We start from the raw sequence: 23,574 nt of genomic DNA, 5'->3' as shown, positions 1-23,574 counted from the left end.
GTATGGGTTAAAAAGCATTTGTTGTCACTCCTACACTGTGGCTTGTTGAGCTTGAAACCTTTGCTCCTTGTTCGTGTTACATCTGACCTTTTGAAGAAATTGTATGAATCAATATCCTCCAAATTGTTCAGTATTTTAAAGGTTTCGCTCTATTACTCTCTCATTTGCATATATCTAAGCATATAGATTAGATATAGATTTAGATTAGATTTTTTAGTCAGGTAAAGGTACATACATTGCAGATGAGTTACAAAGGGAAAGACATTGACTAGAGTTCACTAGCTCTATTGGAAGAGAAACGTCTGCAAGACAAGTGTGGGCAAAAATTAAGGTAGCAGCGGCTCACAACGACCCCCAACGGCTTCATTTTGTATCTTCTCCAACTTGCCCATCCTACCTTTACCAAAACAAGAAATGACAGGTGCAGCATAATCAATAAGAAATCTTACAGTACTCAAGTACATCATTCGTAGCACTTGGACTCCCACTCCTTTCCACAGCATGCCAAGGCCTTCAGAGGTCGTAATCTCTTCCGACATTGACTCAACAGTCTGTTCATCTCAGTTTCCAAACTCTCATAGGTATATCCAACATATATGCCTAAATATTTATATATATTAACTCTATATTTTTACCGTTTATTTCCAATATAATGGGCCTCCGACTTCTACATTCAAACTTTAGTTTTGTCTTCATTAACCACTAGTCCCATGTGGTGACACTGGTTTCCGAAATTGTCCAACACTGTTTGAATCTTTGAAATATCTTTGCCCTGAAACAAAATATCATCAGCATATATGATTGGAGTTACCCAATTTGAGTATTTCTCAGATGCTATCTTATTCATTAGTACATTAAACAGGGTGAGACTCAACACTCCTCCCTGAGGTGTGCAGAGTTCTTGACCTTGATACCTTGAACCTTGAACCATACAACCTTGATACCACACCTGAGCCTTCCTTTCCTGAAGATAATCCCCTATCCAGCGCAATAATCTCCCTTCAACACCAAGACCAGCTAATTCATATAAAATAACCTCTTTGTTGGCTTTATCAAAAGCTCCTTATAAATCAATAAAAATTCTATAATAATCATTACCATTAGCTAGACATTTAATAATACAGTCAGAGGTACTTTTTCCTCTGAGGAACCCGAAAAATTACTAGACAGCTGATCACCTATTATATACAAAAGTTTATTTAAAATGATCCTCTCCATCATTTTACAAAAACACGAGGTTAAAGACACAGGTCTGTACTCTCCATTGGCTTTAGGGATAAGGATGATCATAGTTCTTTTTCATTTACTGGGAATTCTGCCCTCTTTATAACTAATATTAAAGAGGTCTAACAGCGGGCTTTTCGTCATAATGGCAAGTTCATTAAGTATTTCATAAGTTACTCCATCCTCCCCAGGGGGCGGTAGATTTCCCAACTTTAATCGCCGTTATTAGTTCTTCTCTGGTAATACCTGTGCAAGTGACATCACCACTGTTACCTGCTGTAAGTATAAAATCCTTTCTTAGATCTTTCCAAGAATCAAACGACTCTCTCGTTACAGCGGGTAATTAAATGAACTAAGTTTGGCAGCTTCCGCCCATTTATTTACGAGACCTTTTGCAATTCCTTACGGGTCAGGATGTGCAACAAAATTATGCTTTTTACCCCTTATTTCATTTATGTCTTGCCAGATTTCCTTCAAGTTTGTTACTCCCAACTTTCTCTGCAAACTCCTGCCAATACTTGCTCCAAATTTCCTTTCTCTTCTCCGCACACTTTTCTGGGGGGATGCTTTTCTATACCAGATGTTTTCCGGTTCAATGTTGCATTAAATACATCTACCTCCTTAATTAAATCTTAATAAAATGCTTCTGCCGAAACTGGCTTATAAGTATCATACCAAGACTTAATATGACCAACAAGACCCCTTAATTCTCCCTTATTAAACTTTAAGCTTTTCCTCTGAAGGCAGGCATGCTTTTTATCTAGTTTAAGCTGTATTTGTAATGCAAAATCTCTTAGCATTTCATCCACAGTAAGACAATTCTCCTCTATGCCCTCAGCATTTATCAAACAAGCATAATCTAATCTCCCTCCCCTCAGATGAGTAGGAGAGGGCTCGCCCAGCAGCTGAACATCTTCATGTTCAACATGTTCATCTTCATGTTCAGAATGTTACCATCCCTATCCCCAGTTTCCTGGAGTGCTGCTATGTTAATATTCTCTCTAAGAGTATAATAGTGTACATCCACCGCTCTAGTTTTTAATCCATTAACGTTCCAAGATAATATTATCAATCTACTTTCATCCATGAACTCCGTAATATTTTTTCTTTCTCCTCACTTGCACAACTACTACTAACATCGAAGGTAATAGTATTCATATCTATTTTCTTTGTTATTTCTGTATACCTTTTTACTTTAACGAAGGTACCCCCCAGGTGTAGGGAGGAATGATCTTTTCCAGGTATATTTTGAAAATCAGCATCGTTTTGCCACGTACCGCTTCGGTGGGTAGGCGGTTCCATGAGTTAATAACTCTGTGGGTGAAAAAGTATCTCCTGTAACTGGTAACTGGCTATTCAGACAAAGGACTTCGGGTAGATGTAGTTTACATGGACCTGAACAACGGTCGTAGTCTGCTACATGTCTGCTCTGTGTCGAGGCTGTATATATCGTCTTGGGTCGATTAGAACTGTACACGCCGAGTGCTACATTCTTGACTGGAGATTGTACTGTGTGCTATTCGATTGATTGATGAAGATTAAGCCACCCAAGAGGTGACACGGGCATGAATACCCCGTAAGTGGTGGCCCTTTTGAGCCATTACCAATATCAAGAGCTGATACTGGAGATCTGTGGAGGTGCGACTGCACCCTGCGTGACGGGAGATGTCTCCCGTGTGGTGTGTGATTGATAAAGATTAAGCCACCCAAAAAGGTGGCACGGGCATGAATAGCCCGTAAACAGTGTGGTGTGTGCTATTTTGATTTATTTATAAAGATTAAGCCACCCAAGAGGTGGCACGGGCATGAATAGCCCGTAATGTGCTATTCTCAAGTCGCTTGCTTATGTACGGTGACGACACCTCACAGTAAGATATAGAAGGGTGGAAAACCGTTACCTGTAAATAGGGATAGGATTAATGCTTGTGTAATTAGTTATGCCATTATGATGATGAGATAATGGAATATAAGGATTACTCCATCACTACATCACCTTCAACTATTACTAGGGGAACTATTCCATGGTCCAGCGATTTTCTGAAAAGGACTTTCACTGGCAAGCATAGTGAATTAAGAGCATAAGAATAAAGGTAACTGCAGAAGGCCTATTGGCCCATACGAGGCAGCTCCTATCTATAACCACCCAAACCCACTCATATACATGTCCAACCCACGCTTGAAACAATCGAGGGACCCAACCTCCACCACGTTACGCGGTAATTGGTTCCACAAATCAACAACCCTGTTGCCAAACCAGTATTTACCCAAGTCTTTCCTAAATCTAAACTTATCCAATTTATACCCATTGTTTTGTGTTCTGTCATGTGTTGATACTTTTAATACCCTACTAATATCCCCTTTGTTATGTCCATTCATCCACTTGTAAACCTCTATCATGTCACCCCTAACTCTTCGCTTTTCCAGTGAATGCAATTTAAGCTTTGTTAATCTTTCTTCATATAAAAGATTTCTATTTTGGGGAATTAACTTAGTCACCCTACTCTAGACACGTTCAAGTGAATTTATATTCATTCTATAATATGGCGACCAAAACTGAACTGCATAATGTAAATGGGGCCCAACCAGAGCAAGATATAGCTGAAGAACCACACCAGGTGTCTTGTTACTAACACTTCGATTAATAAATCCCAGTGTCCTATTTGCCTTATTACGAGCATTCATGCATTGATCCTTTTGTTTTAAATTCTTGCTAATCATAACTCCCAGATCCCTTTCACAATCCGACTTCGCAATCTCAACACCATCTAGCTCGTATCTTGTAACTATCATCATTACCTAGTCTCAAAACTTTACATTTATCAGCATTAAACTGCATCTGTCAATCTTTTGACCATTTCAAAACCCTATTTAGATCAACTTGAAGTGATAGTGAGTCTTCTTCCGTGTTAATTTCCCTACCTATTTTTGTATCATCTGCAAATTTGCAAATGTTGCTACTCAACATAAGAACACAAGAACACAAGAACAAAGGCAACTGCAGAAGGCCCACCGGCCCATACGAGGCAGCTCCTACCTACAACCACCCAATTAATTTGCCAGTTCCTTTACGACTTGGGACTTAAATCCATTTACACTTTGGGCTTCTGAGTCTTTTAGTTTGTCAATGCTCTTCCTGATTGTGTCGCGTGTAATTGGTATTTCTCTTAATTCATTCTCCTTACCTCCGACAAACATTTGTGTTGGTGATGGGATGTCATTCAAGCTTTCTAGTGTGAACACTGATGTTAGGTATTCATTGAGAGTGTTTGCCGCCCTTTTATCATGCAACTTAAAATTGTTAGTCTCATCTTTTATGGGTCCTACGGAGTCAGTTCTTTGTTTGGGTTTTACTTCGTATATACTTGCCCGAAACGCTATGCGTATTAGTGGCTTTAGGTATTGTATTTTAAATTTTAAAATTTTGCCCCGAGGTGCGAGTTTATTGGGAGTACTTAGCTGTATCATTAGCAAGGTAATTAACTATAGTTTGCTGTCCTCCGTCCTTTAACAAATCCATTGACCCCTCCCCTAACCTGCCTATTTTGTGCAATAGTCGGTTTAGGATGATCCTTTCAAGCATCTTCCAAGTGCATTACATGAGACTGATAGGTCTATAATTGCCAGGGTCATTGGGTTTCGGTATTGGGACCATTATTGCATGTTTCCATTGTGTGGGCAACACTCCACATAGGAATGACTTGTTAAACAGGTGGAGTAGTGGATTGCCAGACACTTCACACAGTGCACCGAGTATGTCGTAGGTGACGCCATCTTCACCAGGTGCTGTACTTTTACCCTTTTCATAGCCCCCTTTACTTCCTTGGCTGTAATTGGTTCCCCATACTCGTCATCACTAGATTGTGCTCTTGTTATCCTAATCCTTCTGTCATTATGTCGGAGGAGCTGTTCCCTGCTTACTTCTGCAGGGAGGGAGGAGGATGATGCTGCATCACTCCACTTGTGAATTAGTTCTTCAGCCTTACCCTGGGGGTCGTTGTGAGCCGCAGGCCGGGCTCTGCTCCCCTTAGCTACCTTAATTTTTGCCCACACTTGTCTTGCAGACGTTTCTCTTCCAATAGAGCTAGTGAACTCTAGTCATTGTCTTTCCCTTTGTAACTCATCTGCAATGTATGTACCTTTACCTGACTAAAAAATCTAATCTAAATCTATATCTAATCTATATGCTTAGATATATGCAAATGAGAGAGTAATAGAGCGAAACCTTTAAAATACTGAACAATTTGGAGGATATTGATTCATACAATTTCTTCAAAAGGTCAGATGTAACACGAACAAGGAGCAAAGGTTTCAAGCTCAACAAGCCACAGTGTAGGAGTGACAACAAATGCTTTTTAACCCATACGATTATGATCATGGCAATAAGGTTTCTAAAACAGTAGGCATTCTTCCAAAGCCAGACACTGTACTATGTTCCTCGCCCTAACCTAGTCACTCAGTATTATTCACTCATTTATCTATGTCTTGTCTATTTATGTCTTAAAGGTTACAAGACGTACATTAGTCAATACAATTGGTGCTTAAAATGTTAAGGATCTCTTGTGAAACACGGGTATTAATAAAAAAATTTATTATGTAAAATAAATAAAAAAGGCCCAAGGGCCATGAAGTAACAAGAATGCAAGGCCGGCACAAGCTGGCGTAAGTAGAGAAGACGGAAGATTCTTCATATTAAAAGACTCTGCTTCTCCAAGATGGCAGTCACACCCTGCTTGCCCTGGACAATCACCATATGGAGAAGGACTGTTTACTGTGAAGGGAAGTCCACAAATGCAATGCCAGCATGAGTCAGTCTTGAAGGGTAAACGATGATGGCACCCTCACAGTAACACAAAAGCCGAGCAAGCCCAGTGAGGAAGACCTGTTGATGGGAAGGAGGAGAATCATTAGTCACAACAAAATCCACATAGAAACAAAGGAGAGAAAAAAAATAAAGTGGATGTCTTCTTTTTGTATAGACATAATAAATATTGCCATTTGGCTATGTATTTATATGATATATAATAGAATACAGCATAAAACAAAATAAGAGGGGTGATAGGAGAAGAAAAGATTAGTGTTCAGTGAGAATCCACAAGGTCTTCTCTGAATACTCTATTTACTTCAAGGCTGTGGGTCCCTACAATTGCACCAGAGGTGGTACACACCCCTATTATTATTTAAACAGGTGAGTACACACACGGTGTTAGCAAACTTAGCCTCCAAACACACACACACACATGGTATCAGCAAACTTAGCCTCCAAACACACACACACACATGGTATCAGCAAACTTAGCCTCCAAACACACACACACACATGGTATCAGCAAGCTTAGCCTCCAAACACACACACACACACACATGGTATCAGCAAACTTAGCCTCCAAACACACACACACACATGGTATCAGCAAGCTTAGCCTCCAAACACACACACACATGGTATCAGCAAGCTTAGCCTCCAAATACACACATGGTATCATCAAGCTTAGCCTCTAAACACACACACACACACACAAACAGTATCAGCAAGCTTAGCCTCCAAACACACACACACATACATGGTATCAGCAAGCTTAGCCTCCAAACACAGACACACACGGTATCAGCAAGCTTAGCCTCCAAACACACACACACACATGGTATCAGCAAGCTTAGCCTCCAAACACACACACACACACACACACATGGTATCAGCAAGCTTAGCCTCCAAACACACACACACAGAAAATGGGGACATTGAAACAGTTGATAAACTTGATTTCAAGAGAGAGAGGTCACTATGGGGAACTTCAAATTATTTTACTAAGTAATTAGGCAGACTTGTTGCTAGACAGGGAATTAAATTAAATGTATGCCAAATTTGGCAAAATATACAATGAAGGCACACAAACATTCATACCAAAACAGAGATGCAGGGCCAGAAAACAGGATTGGTTCAACAGAAATTGAGAGAGGGCCACAGACCAAAAGACACAAAAATGGAATGAAAGACATTGAAAAACTACAAGCAGATGTCAACAAAGTTTTCGATTGGGCAGCAGAAAATAACATGATGTTTAACAGTGATAAATTTCAGGCATGGCAAAAATGAGGATCTGAAACATAATACAGGGTACAAAACACAATCGAATCTTCCCATAGTAGAAAAACAGCATGTCAAGGATTTGGGAATAATGATGTCCGACGATCTAATGTTTAGGGAGCATAACCAAGCAAATATTGCGTCGGCCAGAAAAATGATCGGATGGATTATGAGAACTTTCAAATCCAGGGATCCCATCACAATGGTTGTACTCTTCAAGTCACTTATGTTGTCCCGTCTCGAGTACTGCTCAGTATTCACTTTCCCCTTCAGAGCACGGTTGCACGGTTGTTCCTGCCGGAACAACCGTGGACATCTTCAGGAGAAAACTGGACTGTTTTCTAAGAGAAGTTCCGGATCAGCCGGGATGTTGTGGGTATGTGGCCCTGCGGGCCGCTCCAAGCAACAGCCTGGTGGACCAAACTCTCACAAGTCGAGCCTGGCCTCGGGCCGGGCTTGGGGAGTAGAAGAGCAGAACCCCATCAAGCAGGTATCAAAATAGAAAGAAGCCAAACCCCCAATCATACCAGCGATACAAAGATGCGAGAAACAACAATACAGCAGTAAGGGAAGAGGCAGAAAGAAATTTTTAAAAAGGGATAATGGATAAATGTAAAACAGAACTGGGCCTATTCTACAAATTCATAAACAACAAATTGCAGGTAAAGGATAATATCCAGAGGTTGAAAATAGGAAACAGATTCACAGAAAATGATAATGCAACGTGTGAAACATTAAACCAAAAGTTCCAAAGTGTGTTTATACAAAATGAAATCTTAAGAGAACCAGACACAATAAGAATTTCTGAGAACATCATAGAGCGTATAGAGGTGTCTAGAGATGAAGTGGAAAATATGCTAAAGTAGCTAAGTAAGAACAAAGCAGTTGGTCCAGATGGAGTTTCACCATGGGTTCTGAGAGAATGTGCATCTGAGCTCAGCCTTCCACTTCACCTGATCTTTCAGGCATCCCTGTGTATAGGAGTCATAACAAACATGTGGAAAAAGGCTAACATAGTTCCAATCTACAAAAGTGGCAACAGGGAAGACCCCACCTCTCTCAGTTATAGACCTGAGTCATTGACAAGTGTAACAGTGAAAGGATTGAAAAAAAAAAAAATAATAAAAACTAAATGGGTAGAACACCTTGAGAGAAATTATATAATATCACACAGACAGTATTGTTTTCGATCTGGAAGATCCTGTGTATCGAATTTACTCAGTTTCTATGATTGAGCCACAGAGATTTTAAAGGAAAAAGGTAGTTGGGTTGACTGCATCTATCTAGACATAAAAAAGGCTTTCGACAGAGTTCCACATAAGAGGTTGTTCTGGAAACTAGAAAATTTTGGATGGGTGACAGGTAAGCTTCTAACATGGATGAAAAATTTTCTGACTGATAGAAAAATGAGGGCAGTAATCAGAGGCAATCGGACTGGAGAAGTGTCACAAGTGGAGTACCACAGTACATGCACCAGAAATGTTCATTGTCTACATAAATGATCTACCAGTAGGAATACAGAATTATATAAACATGTTTGCTGATGATGCTAAGATAATGGGATGGATAAGAAATTTAGATGATTGTCATGCCCTTCAAGAAGACCTGGACAAAATAAGTATATGGAGCACCACTTGGCAAATAAAATTTAATGTGAATAAATGCCATGTTATGGAATGTGGAATAGAACATAGATCCCACACAACCTACATATTATGTGAGAAATCTTTATATAATTCTGATAAAAGAAAGAGGTCTAGGGTTGATTCTAGATAGAAAACTATCACTTGAGGCCCACATAAAGAACGTTGTGTGAGGAGCCTATGCCACGCTTTCTAACTTCAGAATTTTGTTTAAATACATGGATGGCGAAATACTAAAGAAATCGTTCACGAGTTTTGTTCGGCCAAGGCTAGAATATGCAGCGGTTGTTTGGTGCCCATATCTTAAGAAGCACATCAACAAACTGGAAAAGGTGCAAAGACATGCTACTAAGTGGCTCCCAGAACTAAAGGGCAAGAGCTATGTGGAGAGGTCAGAGGCATTAAATATGCCAAAACTAGAAGACAACAAAAAGAGGTGATAAAATCACTATGTACAAAATAGTAACAGGAATTGATAAAATCAATAGGGAAGATTTCCCTAGACCTGGAACTTCAAGAACAAAAGGTCATAGATTTAAACTAACTAAACAAAGATGCCAAAGAAATATAAAAAAATTTCCTTTCGCATACAGAGTGGTACACGGTTGGAACAAGTTAAGTGAGAAGGTGGTGGCGGCCAAGACCGTCAGTAGTTTCAAAGCATTATGTGACAAAGATTGCTGGGTAGACGGGACACCACGAGCGTAGCTCTAATCCTGTAACTACACTTAGGTAACTACATTTGGTGTCAGCAAGCTTACCGTCGAAACACACACAAACAGCCTGCCTATTATTCATGGCCTTCTCTGAGTACTCTCTATTTTCTTCTCTGAGGCTATGGGTCCCTAATCTTGCACCAGAGGTGGTACAACTTTTAAGTTTTTAACTACTGCACTGAGCACCTGATTTTGGCAAAGACTTCTTAGTGCAATTGTCAAGGACATAGTTCTGGTATTTTTTTGTTTATAAATATTCAGGTATAGTTAATGTCAAAATGTTTCAAAACTCAACAATTTATATTTCAAAACAAAAAAAGTAATGAAAACATTACAAAACATTAAAATATAGCCTAATTAATTTTTTAATAAAATAGCACAACTCTCAGAATGTCTGAAGGTGCTTTGAGCAATGAAGTAGTTAATTTTATATATATAATATATATTTACCTGTGACTACTGCTTAGCAAAAATTTGATCTCTGTGAAAATTGGTCTCGTCATTGCTAGGAGATATTTTAAGACCATGATTTGCTGTGGATGGCACTGTAGTCTTCAAGTCATCAATCTAAAAATAGAGGTAATCTTTTAAAATGTAAATTTTGTATAAAAAAATATGCAAAAATAAATTGCAAGAATAATATGAAGTTATTATACAATTTTTGTTTAATTATTTAAATATTTGTGAGACATTATTAAGAAATGTATGAAGTACAGATTCTCTAAGACCTGATATGTATCTGCTTATGTTCCACCACATTACATTCAGGGCTGAAGAGAAAACACAGCCAGTAAGGTAATGATCACTTAGGATGGACTGGGATGCTACATGTAGGTTGGGGCTAAGCTGCGTGAGGCTAGGATGCCCAGCCTGCCTTGTCTAGGCTGGGCTGGGCTAGGCAACACTAGGAAGGAGTCAACAAATCTCTGGAGTGCCTTACTTTTCCTGATATCCTTAAAAAAGCAAGAATGATGCCATTTTATAAAGGAGGCGAGACAGCAGAAATAAACAATTAGAGAAAAATATCAAATCTACTTATACTTTCAAAAATATTTGATTTTTTTTTTTACAAACATCTCTTCCTACTTTGTAAAATTCAACATGAATACAAACACACACACACATCCCTAGGAAGCAGCCCATAGCAGCTATCTAACTCCCAGGTACTTATTTACTGTTAGGTGAACCAGATATAGAGAATAACCACAAAATCTTGTAAAGCCACTAGTACACGCAGCATTTCAGGCAGGATATATAATATTAATATTATATATATATATATATATATATATATATATATATATATATATATATATATATATATATATATATATATATATATAACTGAAAACTCACACCCCAGAAGTGACTCGAACCCATATGCTATGCCCAAGATTACCATCCGAGTGCCAGCGGGGAAGTGGGTCAAATAGCCTCGACTATCACTTCCTTATGTCTGGTCGTGATGGTCAAGCGGATTAAGGAGTCCCTGTACATACCAGTTGCGTTGCTCCTGGCAGTATTGGGTTCGAGTCACTTCTGGGGTGTGAGTTTTCAGTTGCATATTGTCCTGGGGACCATTCAGGCTTGTTCGCATTTGTGTTCCTCACGTGTTGCCCCAAAAATGTGGTGATTTGATAAAATGCTATGCCCAAGATTACCATCCGAGTGCCGGCGGGGAAGTGGGTCAAATAGCCTCGGCTATCACTTCCTTATGTCTGGTCGTGATGGTCAAGCGGATTAAGGCGTCCCTGTACATACCAGTTGCGTTGCTCCTGGCAGTATGGGTTCGAGTCACTTCTGGGGTGTGAGTTTTCAGTTGCATATTGTCCTGGGGACCATTCAGGCTTGTTCGCATATATATATATATATATATATATATATATATATATATATATATATATATATATATATATATATATATGAATACATACATACGGGACAAAGAGCCAGAGCTCAACCACCGCAAGCACAACTAGGTGAGTACACACACACACACATTATATATATATATATATATATATATATATATATATATATATATATATATATATATATATATATATATATATATATATATATATATATGAGTGTCAGACGATGGAGGAATGATTTTTTTTAATTTAATTTATATAAAAAATTATTCCTTCTGAAGATGTATTAATATATGAAAGTACTTAAGGAAATTCCTGTTTCAATTCTTCCTCCGTGGTCTGACACTGTCACATTTTTCATCAAGTGTTAATTTTTGTGATTTACACACACGTGGCATGTTTACACACACATTATTTATATTATATATATATATATATATATATATATATATATATATATATATATATATATATATATATATTTATATATATATATATATATATATATATATATATATATATATATATATATATATTTATATATATATATATATATATATATATATATATATATTATTAAATATGACCGAAAAAGTAAGATTAATAATTCTAACACGAATTTTCTCAATCTTTTGTACATTACGCTTCACTGTTGGAGGTAAATCAAAAATCACTTCTCCAAAATTCATTTTTATTTTATATAAAAAAAAAATGAATTTTGGAGAAGTGATTTTTGATTTACCTCCAACAGTGAAGCGTAATGTACGAAAGATTGAGAAAATTCGTGTTAGAATTATTAATCTTACTTTTTCGGTCATATTTAATAATATATGTCTACAGGAAAGACTGCTACAAAAATATACTAATATATATATATATATATATATATATATATATATATATATATATATATATATATATATATATATGTCTATATATATATATATGTCGTACCTAATAGCCAGAACGCACTTCTCTGCCTACTATGCAAGGCCCGATTTGCCTAATAAGCCAAGTTTTCATGAATTAATTGTTTTTCGACTACCTAACCTACCTAACCAAACGTAACCTAACTTTTTCAGCTACCTAACCTAACCTAACCTAACCTAAAAAGATAGGTTAGGTTAGGTTAGGTTAGGTAGGGTTGGTTTGGTTTGGTCATATATTTACGTTAATTTTAACTCCAATAAAAAAATACTGACCTCATACATAATGAAATGGGTAGCTTTATCATCTCATAAGAAAAAAAATTGAGAAAATATAATAATTCAGGAAAACTTGGCTTATTAGGCAAATCAGGCCTTGCAGTGTAGGCCGAGAAGTGCGTTCTGGCTACTAGGTACGACATATATATATATATATATATATATATATATATATATATATATATATATATATATATATGTCGTACATATATATATATATATATATATGTCGTACATATATATATATATATATATATATATATATATGTCGTACATATATATATATATATATATGTCGTACATATATATATATATATATATATATATATATATATATATATATATATATATATATATATTATATATATATATATATATATATATATATATATGTACGACATATATATATATATATATATGTACGACATATATATATATATATATATATATATATGTACGACATATATATATATATATATGTACGACATATATATATATATATATATATATATATATATATATATATATATATATGTCGTACCTAGTAGCCAGAACGCACTTCTCGGCCTACACGGCAAGGCCTGATTTGCCTAATAAGCCAAGTTTTCCTGAATTATTATATTTTCTCAATTTTTTTTCTTATGAGATGATAAAGCTACCCATTTCATTATGTATGAGGTGAATATTTTTTTATTGGAGTTAAAATTAACGTAGATATATGACCGAACCTAACCAACCCTACCTAACCTAACCTAACCTATCTTTATAGGTTAGGTTAGGTTAGGTAGCCGAAAACGTTAGGTTAGGTTAGGTTAGGTAGGTTAGGTAGTCGAAAAACCATTAATTCATAAAAACTTGGCTTATTAGGCAAATCGGGCTTTGCATAGTAGGCTCAGAAGGGCGTTCTGGCTACTAGGTACGACATATATATATATATATATATATATATATATATGTACGACATATATATATATATATATATGTACGACATATATATATATATATATATATATATATATATATATATATATATATATATATATGTCGTACCTAGTAGCCAGAACGCACTTCTCGGCCTACACGGCAAGGCCTGATTTGCCTAATAAGCCAAGTTTTCCTGAATTATTATATTTTCTCAATTTTTTTTCTTATGAGATGATAAAGCTACCCATTTCATTATGTATGAGGTCAATATTTTTTTATTGGAGTTAAAATTAACGTAGATATATGACCGAACCTAACCAACCCTACCTAACCTAACCTAACCTATCTTTATAGGTTAGGTTAGGTTAGGTAGCCGAAAACGTTAGGTTAGGTTAGGTTAGGTAGGTTAGGTAGTCGAAAAACCATTAATTCATAAAAACTTGGCTTATTAGGCAAATCGGGCTTTGCATAGTAGGCATATATATATAGTTTGCATATATATATATATATATATATATATATATATATATATATATATATATATATATATATATATATATATATATATTATATATATATATATCTATATATATATATATCTATATATATATATATCTATATATATATATATATATATATATATATATATATATACATATATATATGGAACCCTCAACCCTATAAGTGGAGGGTTCCTACAAACTCAACCAGAGGTGGTACCCTCTATATATTAATAAAAAGGCAAGGCTATGCTAAATCTTGGCAGGGATTGGCTTGGCTAAGCTGGTCAGGGCTTGGCTAGGGTAGGAAGGACTGGTCATGTTTAAAAGCAAGGCAGGGTTAGGCTAGGCAAGACTAGGTAAGGGTATACTGGGATAGGCTTGGCTACGGTAGGCTAGGAAGAGGTAAACTAGGATAAGCAAGGCTGTGCAAGCACTATGCACAGCTAGAATGAACTATGCTAAGATGGTTTAAGCTGGGCTAGGTTAGGATAAGCTGAGTCATGCAGGGCCCCGATTGACCAGTGGAGTCTAATAGTCTAACCTTCTAGCTAGTTTGCTGACCTAAGAGTGTAAATGCCTAGCCCCTAACCTGAGATATATACAAGAGTTGTTACATTCTTGTACAGCCACTAGTACGAGTAGCGTTTCGGGCAGGTCCCTGGAATACGATCCCCGCCGCGAAGAATCGTTTTTTCATCCAAGTACACATTTTACTGTTGCGTTAAACAGATGCTACAGTTAAGGAATTGCGCCCAGTAAATCCTCCCCGGCCAGGATACGAACCCATGACATAGCGCTCGCGGAACGCCAGGCGAGTGTCCTACCACTACACCACCTGCTGCAATATTATTATAAAAGAAATATTACTTATTATAATCGTAAATACTAAATACCTGTTGTGTTGATTTAGGGGCGACGACGATCGTGGGATCGGATGCGAGCCACAGGTGGCCTACACCATGCTTTCTAAGGCGTCCCTCTCATAACAAAAACAAATCCGTGCATTCATACACAAACAGAGATCCCGTGGTTATGCGAATACTTGCAATTCTTTTACTTAAAATAATAACAATTAGATTAATAATAATTAACATAATTTTTACTCAAGATTCATAAAAATCATTAATACTGTTTTCAAAGAAGATTTTTAAGACATCTAAAAACAGATATACAGACTTTGTGTGATATTTATTTCAACATTATATATTAATAGAATGTTGTAACTATTATTTTTAAATATTAGGTAGTTTCCAGCTACGTATATCGCATATAAACGTTGCAAAAAGATTTTAGATTGAATTAACACATTACACATTTATGGAGTAATTAACAACAAAACAATCTTTATTTTCATTGCAGAACATATATCAGAGCATACTAGTGACTCATACATTTAAAATAGTGTGATTTTTAAACAATTCGGTTGTAAACCCGCAGAACTGCCTACCCGCCAAAGACGTAACATAAGAAATGGTATATAATTCATTATTTTAAATTACATATATAATCATTAATAATTTTCGGCAGCTATCGAGGTTCTCCATAGGTAAATTCCTGTACTCTAACAAGATGCTACTTGCTGTTTAGCTGTTTAAATTCTTGGAAAATTGTAATGACCAGCGACATAAAATATAACAATGAAATAGTAGCTGGTAACTGTAGGTGAACGAAAAATTAAATTCCAAATTGATTAGATGTTTTTCTAAATATAAAGATCGACCTGAAGGAATTTTATGAATTATGGACTAATTAAACAAAAAAATAGGTAATTTTACTTGAAGAACAGATACCAGAGAATAGTTAGTGAGTACATTTATATTGTATAATGGGAGAAAGCCCCTGGTAGCCGCGAATTAAAATAACCACCTACATTAATTGATAACTAGGAAATAGTATCTGGAAACTTTATCTGAACGAAAACACAATACCAATTTGTTTAGATGTTTTTCTTAATATAAAGATCAACAGTAAGGAATCTTATTCATTATGGACAAATTAACAAAAAAAAACGATAATTTTCATTGAGGACCATATATTAGAGCATACTTAGTCACTTATATATTAAAAGTATTGTGTATTTTGAACCATTGGGGTTGTAAACAAACAGAACGGCCTACCCGAAAAGTCGTAACATAAAATGTTGCATATGTTTGCTAATTTATTATTTGATAAATGATTATTATTAATTTACGACAACTATAGAGGTTTCCCATTAGTTAAATTACTGTAGTCTGACTAAATGCTACTACAAAACATATATAAATCCTGCGAAAGTCACAATGACCAGCGACATTAAAGCATAGAGGGTTAAATAGTAACAGGCAACTGTCGGCGAACGAAAAATTCATTTCCAAATTTATTAGATGTTTTCCTAAATATAAAGATCGATAGGCTGGAATTTTCTGGATTATGGCCTAATTAAGGCAAAAATATATATATTTTTACTTGAAGAACAAATATCAGAGCATAGTCAGTGAGTTATAGAATAATAAGAGTGTGGTATTTCATTGTATAACAAGAGATAGTCCATGGAAGCGAAAATAGACGTAGTTTTACACAAAATAACGTCCAAAAACAGCCGTAGAGTCAAACGGCAAATGTTGACGTTCTTTTTAAGAGGACAGGTTGAGCAACTAGCCCTCTCCTCAGCAACTAACACTCTCCTCAGCAACTAACCCTCTCCTCAGCAACTAACACTCTCCTCAGCAACTAACCCTCTCCTCAGCAACTAACACTCTCCTCAGCAACTAACACTCTCCTCACCAACTAACACTCTCCTCACCAACTAACACTCTCCTCAGCAACTAACACTCTCCTCAGCAACTAACACTCTCCTCAGCAACTAACCTTCTCTTCAGCAACTAACACTCTCCTCTGCAACTAACCCTCTCCTCAGCAACTAACCTTCTCCTCAGCAACTAACACTCTCCTCAGCAACATAACCCTCTCCTCAGCAACTAACACTCTCCTCAGCAACTAACACTCTCCTCAGCAACTAACACTCTCCTCAGCAACAAACCCTCTCCTCAGCAACTAACCCTCTCCTCAGCAACTAACCCTCTCCTCAGCAACTAGACCTCTCCTCAGCAACTAGCCCTTTCCTCAGCAACTAACCCTCTCCTCAGCAACTAACACTCTCCTCAGCAACTAACACTCTCCTCAGCAACTAACACTCTCCTCAGCAACTAACACTCTCCTCAGCAACTAACACTCTCCTCAGCAACTAACACTCTCCTCAGCAACTAACACTCTCTTCAGCAACTAACCCTCTCCTCAGCAACTAACCCTCTCCTCAGCAACTAACCCTCTCCTCAGCCACTAACTCTCTCCTCAGCAACTAACCCTCTCCTCAGCAACTAACACTCTCCTCAGCAACTAACCGTCTCCTCACTAACTAACACTCTCCTCACCAACTAACACTCTCCTCACCAACTAACCGTCTCCTCAGCAACTAACACTCTCCTCAGCAACTAACCGTCTCCTCACCAACTAACACTCTCCTCACCAACTAACACTCTCCTCAGCAACTAACCGTCTCCTCAGCAACTAACACTCTCCTCAGCAACTAACCCTCTCTTCAGCAACTAACACACTCCTCAGCAACTAACCCTCTCCTCAGCAACTAACACTCTCCTCAGCAACTAACCTCCTCAGCAACTAACCCTCTCCTCAGCAACTAACACTCTCCTCAGCAACTAACCCTCTCCTCAGCAACTAACACTCTCCTCAGCAACTAACCTCCTCAGCAACTAACCGTCTCCTCACCAACTAACACTCTCCTCAGCAACTAACCGTCTCCTCACCAACTAACACTCTCCTCAGCAACTAACACTCTCCTCAGCAACTAACCCTCTCCTCAGCAACTAACCCTCTCCTCAGCAACTAACCCTCTCCTCAGCAACTAGACCTCACCTCAGCAACTAGACCTCTCCTCAGCAACTAACACTCTCCTAAGCAACTAACACTCTCCTCAGCAACTAACACTCTCCTCAGCAACTAACACTCTCCTCAGCAACTAACACTCTCCTCGGCAACTAACACTCTCCTCAGCAACTAACACTCTCTTCAACAACTAACTCTCTCCTCAGCAACTAACCCTCTCCTCAGCCACTAACACTCTCCTCAGCAACTAACCCTCTCCTCAGCAACTAACCCTCTCCTCAGCAACTAACCGTCTCCTCACGAACTAACACTCTCCTCACCAACTAACACTCTCCTCACTAACTAACCGTCTCCTCAGCAACTAACACTCTCCTCAGCAACTAACCCTCTCCTCAGCAACTAACACTCTCGTCAGCAACTAACCCTCTCCTCAGCAACTAGCCCTCTCCTCTGCAACTAATCCTCTCCTCAGCAACCAACACTCTCCTCAGCAACTAACACTCTCCTCAGCAACTAACACTCTCCTCAGCAACTAACACTCTCCTCAGCAACTAACACTCTCCTCAGCAACTAACACTCTCCTCAGCAACTAACACTCTCCTCAGCATCTAACACTCTCCTCAGCATCTAACACTCTCCTCAGCATCTAACACTCTCCTCAGCATCTAACACTCTCCTCAGCATCTAACACTCTCCTCAGCATCTAACACTCTCCTCAGCATCTAACACTCTCCTCAGCATCTAACACTGTCCTCTGCAACTAACACTCTCCGCAGCAACTAACACTCTCCTCAGCAACTAACACTCTCCTCAGCAAATAAAACTCTCCTCAGCAACTAACACTCTCCTCAGCAACTAACACTCTCCTCAGCAACTAACCCTCTCTTCAGCAACTAACACTCTTCTCAGCAACTAACCGTCTCCTCACCAACTAACACTCTCCTCACCAACTAACACTCTCCTCACCAACTAACCATCTCCTCAGCAACTAACACTCTCCTCAGCAACTAACCGTCTCCTCACCAACTAACACTCTCCTCACCAACTAACACTCTCCTCACCAACTAACCGTCTCCTCAGCAACTAACACTCTCCTCAGCAACTAACCCTCTCTTCAGCAACTAACACTCTCCTCAGCAACTAACCCTCTCCTCAGCAACTAACACTCTCCTCAGCAACTAACCTCCTCAGCAACTAACCGTCTCCTCAGCAACTAACACTCTCCTCAGCAACTAACACTCTCCTCAGCAACTAACACTCTCCTCAGCAACTAACCTCCTCAGCAACTAACCGTCTCCTCACCAACTAACACTCTCCTCAGCAACTAACCGTCTCCTCACCAACTAACACTCTCCTCAGCAACTAACCTCCTCAGCAACTAACCGTCTCCTCACCAACTAACACTCTCCTCAGCAAATAATCGTCTCCTCAGCAACTAACACTCTTCAGCAACTAACACTCTCCTCAGCAACTAACCCTCTCTTCAGCAACTAACCCTCTCCTCAGCAACTAACACTCTCCTCAGCAACTAACCCTCTCAGCAACTAACCCTCTCCTCAGCAACTAGACATCTCCTCAGCAACTAACCCTCTCCTCATCCACTAACCCTCTCCTCAGCAACTAACACTCTCCTCAGCAACTAACACTCTCCTCAGCAACTAACACTCTCCTCAGCAACTAACACTCTCCTCAGCAACTAACACTCTTTTCAACAACTAACTCTCTCCTCAGCAACTAACCCTCTCCTCAGCCACTAACGCTCTCCTCAGCAACTAACCCTCTCCTCAGCAACTAACCCTCTCCTCAGCAACTAACCGTCTCCTCAGCAACTAACACTCTCCTCACCAACTAACACTCTCCTCAGCAATTAACACTCTCCTCAGCAACTAACCCTCTCCTCAGCAACTAGCCCTCTCCTCTGCAACTAATCCTCTCCTCAGCAACCAACACTCTCCTCAGCAACTAACACTCTCCTCAGCAACTAACACTCTCCTCAGCTACTAACACTCTCCTCAGCAACTAACACTCTCCTCAGCAACTAACACTCTCCTCAGCATCTAACACTCTCCTCAGCATCTAACACTCTCCTCAGCATCTAACACTCTCCTCAGCATCTAACACTCTCCTCAGCATCTAACACTGTCCTCTGCAACTAACACTCTCCTCAGCAACACTCTCCGCAGCAACTAACACTCTCCGCAGCAACTAACACTCTCCTCAGCAACTAACCCTCTCCTCAGCAACTAACACTCTCCTCAGCAACTAACCTCCTCAGCAACTAACCGTCTCCTCACCAACTAACACTCTCCTCAGCAACTAACCGTCTCCTCACCAACTAACACTCTCCTCAGCAACTAACCTCCTCAGCAACTAACCGTCTCCTCACCAACTAACACTCTCCTCAGCAAATAATCTTCTCCTCAGCAACTAACACTCTCTTCAGCAACTAAAACTCTCCTCAGCAACTAACCCTCTCTTCAACTAACCCTCTCCTCAGCAACTAACACTCTCCTCAGCAACTAACCCTCTCCTCAGCAACTAACCCTCTCCTCAGCAACTAGACCTCTCCTCAGCAACTAACCCTCTCCTCAGCAACTAACCCTCTTCTCAGCAACTAACACTCTCCTCAGCAACTAACACTCTCCTCGGCAACTAACACTCTCCTCAGCAACTAACACTCTCCTCAGCAATTAACACTCTCCTCAGCAACTAACACTCTCCTCAGCAACTAACACACTCTTCAACAACTAACTCTCTCCTCAGCAACTAACCCTCTCCTCAGCCACTAACACTCTCCTCAGCAACTAACCCTCTCCTCAGCAACTAACCCTCTCCTCAGCAACTAACCGTCTCCTCAGCAACTAACACTCTCCTCACCAACTAACACTCTCCTCAGCAACTAACACTCTCCTCAGCAACGAACCCTCTCCTCAGCAACTAGCCCTCTTCTCTGCAACTAATCCTCTCCTCAGCAACCAACACTCTCCTCAGCAACTAACACTCTCCTCAGCAACTAACACTCTCCTCAGCAACTAACACTCTCTTCAGCAACTAACCCTCTCCTCAGCAACTAACACTCTCCTCAGCAACTAACCCTCTCCTCAGCAACTAACCCTCTCCTCAGCAACTAACACTCTCCTCAGCAACTAACCCTCTCCTCAGCAACTAACCTCGTCAGCAACTAACCGTCTACTCAGCAACTAACCCTCTCCTCAGCAACTAACACTCTCCTCAGCAACTAACCCTCTCCTCAGCAACTAACACTCTCCTCAGCAACTAACCCTCTCCTCAGCAACTAACACTCTCCTCAGCAACTAACACTCTCCTCACCAACTAACACTCTCCTCACCAACTAACACTCTCCTCAGCAACTAACACTCTCCTCAGCAACTAACACTCTCCTCAGCAACTAACCTTCTCTTCAGCAACTAACACTCTCCTCTGCAACTAACCCTCTCCTCAGCAACTAACCTTCTCCTCAGCAACTAACACTCTCCTCAGCAACATAACCCTCTCCTCAGCAACTAACACTCTCCTCAGCAACTAACACTCTCCTCAGCAACTAACACTCTCCTCAGCAACAAACCCTCTCCTCAGCAACTAACCCTCTCCTCAGCAACTAACCCTCTCCTCAGCAACTAACCCTCTCCTCAGCAACTAGACCTCTCCTCAGCAACTAGCCCTTTCCTCAGCGTTTAACCCTCTCCTCAGCAACTAACACTCTCCTCAGCAACTAACACTCTCCTCAGCAACTAACACTCTCCTCAGCAACTAACACTCTCCTCAGCAACTAACACTCTCCTCAGCAACTAACACTCTCCTCAGCAACTAACACTCTCCTCAGCAACTAACACTCTCTTCAGCAACTAACCCTCTCCTCAGCAACTAACCCTCTCCTCAGCAACTAACCCTCTCCTCAGCCACTAACTCTCTCCTCAGCAACTAACCCTCTCCTCAGCAACTAACACTCTCCTCAGCAACTAACCGTCTCCTCACTAACTAACACTCTCCTCACCAACTAACACTCTCCTCACCAACTAACCGTCTCCTCACCAACTAACACTCTCCTCAGCAACTAACCGTCTCCTCACCAACTAACACTCTCCTCACCAACTAACACTCTCCTCAGCAACTAACCGTCTCCTCAGCAACTAACACTCTCCTCAGCAACTAACCCTCTCTTCAGCAACTAACACACTCCTCAGCAACTAACCCTCTCCTCAGCAACTAACACTCTCCTCAGCAACTAACCTCCTCAGCAACTAACCCTCTCCTCAGCAACTAACACTCTCCTCAGCAACTAACCCTCTCCTCAGCAACTAACACTCTCCTCAGCAACTAACCTCCTCAGCAACTAACCGTCTCCTCACCAACTAACACTCTCCTCAGCAACTAACCGTCTCCTCACCAACTAACACTCTCCTCAGCAACTAACACTCTCCTCAGCAACTAACCCTCTCCTCAGCAACTAACCCTCTCCTCAGCAACTAACCCTCTCCTCAGCAACTAACCCTCTCCTCAGCAACTAGACCTCACCTCAGCAACTAGACCTCTCCTCAGCAACTAACACTCTCCTAAGCAACTAACACTCTCCTCAGCAACTAACACTCTCCTCAGCAACTAACACTCTCCTCAGCAACTAACACTCTCCTCGGCAACTAACACTCTCCTCGGCAACTAACACTCTCCTCAGCAACTAACACTCTCTTCAACAACTAACTCTCTCCTCAGCAACTAACCCTCTCCTCAGCCACTAACACTCTCCTCAGCAACTAACCCTCTCCTCAGCAACTAACCCTCTCCTCAGCAACTAACCGTCTCCTCACCAACTAACACTCTCCTCACCAACTAACACTCTCCTCACTAACTAACCGTCTCCTCAGCAACTAACACTCTCCTCAGCAACTAACCCTCTCCTCAGCAACTAACACTCTCGTCAGCAACTAACCCTCTCCTCAGCAACTAGCCCTCTCCTCTGCAACTAATCCTCTCCTCAGCAACCAACACTCTCCTCAGCAACTAACACTCTCCTCAGCAACTAACACTCTCCTCAGCAACTAACACTCTCCTCAGCAACTAACACTCTCCTCAGCAACTAACACTCTCCTCAGCATCTAACACTCTCCTCAGCATCTAACACTCTCCTCAGCATCTAACACTCTCCTCAGCATCTAACACTCTCCTCAGCATCTAACACTCTCCTCAGCATCTAACACTCTCCTCAGCATCTAACACTGTCCTCTGCAACTAACACTCTCCGCAGCAACTAACACTCTCCTCAGCAACTAACACTCTCCTCAGCAAATAAAACTCTCCTCAGCAACTAACACTCTCCTCAGCAACTAACACTCTCCTCAGCAACTAACCCTCTCTTCAGCAACTAACACTCTTCTCAGCAACTAACCGTCTCCTCACCAACTAACACTCTCCTCACCAACTAACACTCTCCTCACCAACTAACCATCTCCTCACAACTAACACTCTCCTCAGCAACTAACCGTCTCCTCACCAACTAACA

At 39.8% G+C, this 23,574-nt stretch overlaps 1 protein-coding gene across 2 annotated transcripts in view; it reads right to left on the bottom strand.

The window, feature by feature from the left end:
* Nucleotides 1-5,836: 5,836 nt before the first annotated feature.
* Nucleotides 5,837-23,574, bottom strand: part of LOC138353889 (uncharacterized) — a 38,390-nt gene continuing 20,652 nt past the window's right edge. The window contains exons 1-3 of one of the 2 annotated variants that reach the window (XR_011223308.1): nt 15,068-15,183; nt 10,119-10,235; nt 5,837-6,103 (exon numbers count right to left, since the gene is read on the bottom strand). Coding sequence is in view for 1 of the 2 variants with exons in the window: in XM_069307308.1 (XP_069163409.1) it covers nt 10,125-10,235 (111 nt within the window). In the remaining variant the exon portion in view is untranslated. Of the gene's footprint in view, nt 6,104-10,118; nt 10,236-15,067; nt 15,184-23,574 lie in introns of those variants that run through there. The other variant, XM_069307308.1, reaches the window with a different exon arrangement.

The sequence above is a fragment of the Procambarus clarkii genome, chromosome 60 (assembly GCF_040958095.1).
Source record: "Procambarus clarkii isolate CNS0578487 chromosome 60, FALCON_Pclarkii_2.0, whole genome shotgun sequence".
NCBI classification, from domain to species: Eukaryota; Metazoa; Arthropoda; class Malacostraca; order Decapoda; family Cambaridae; genus Procambarus; species Procambarus clarkii.
This window is presented reverse-complemented; position numbering and strand designations above follow the sequence as displayed.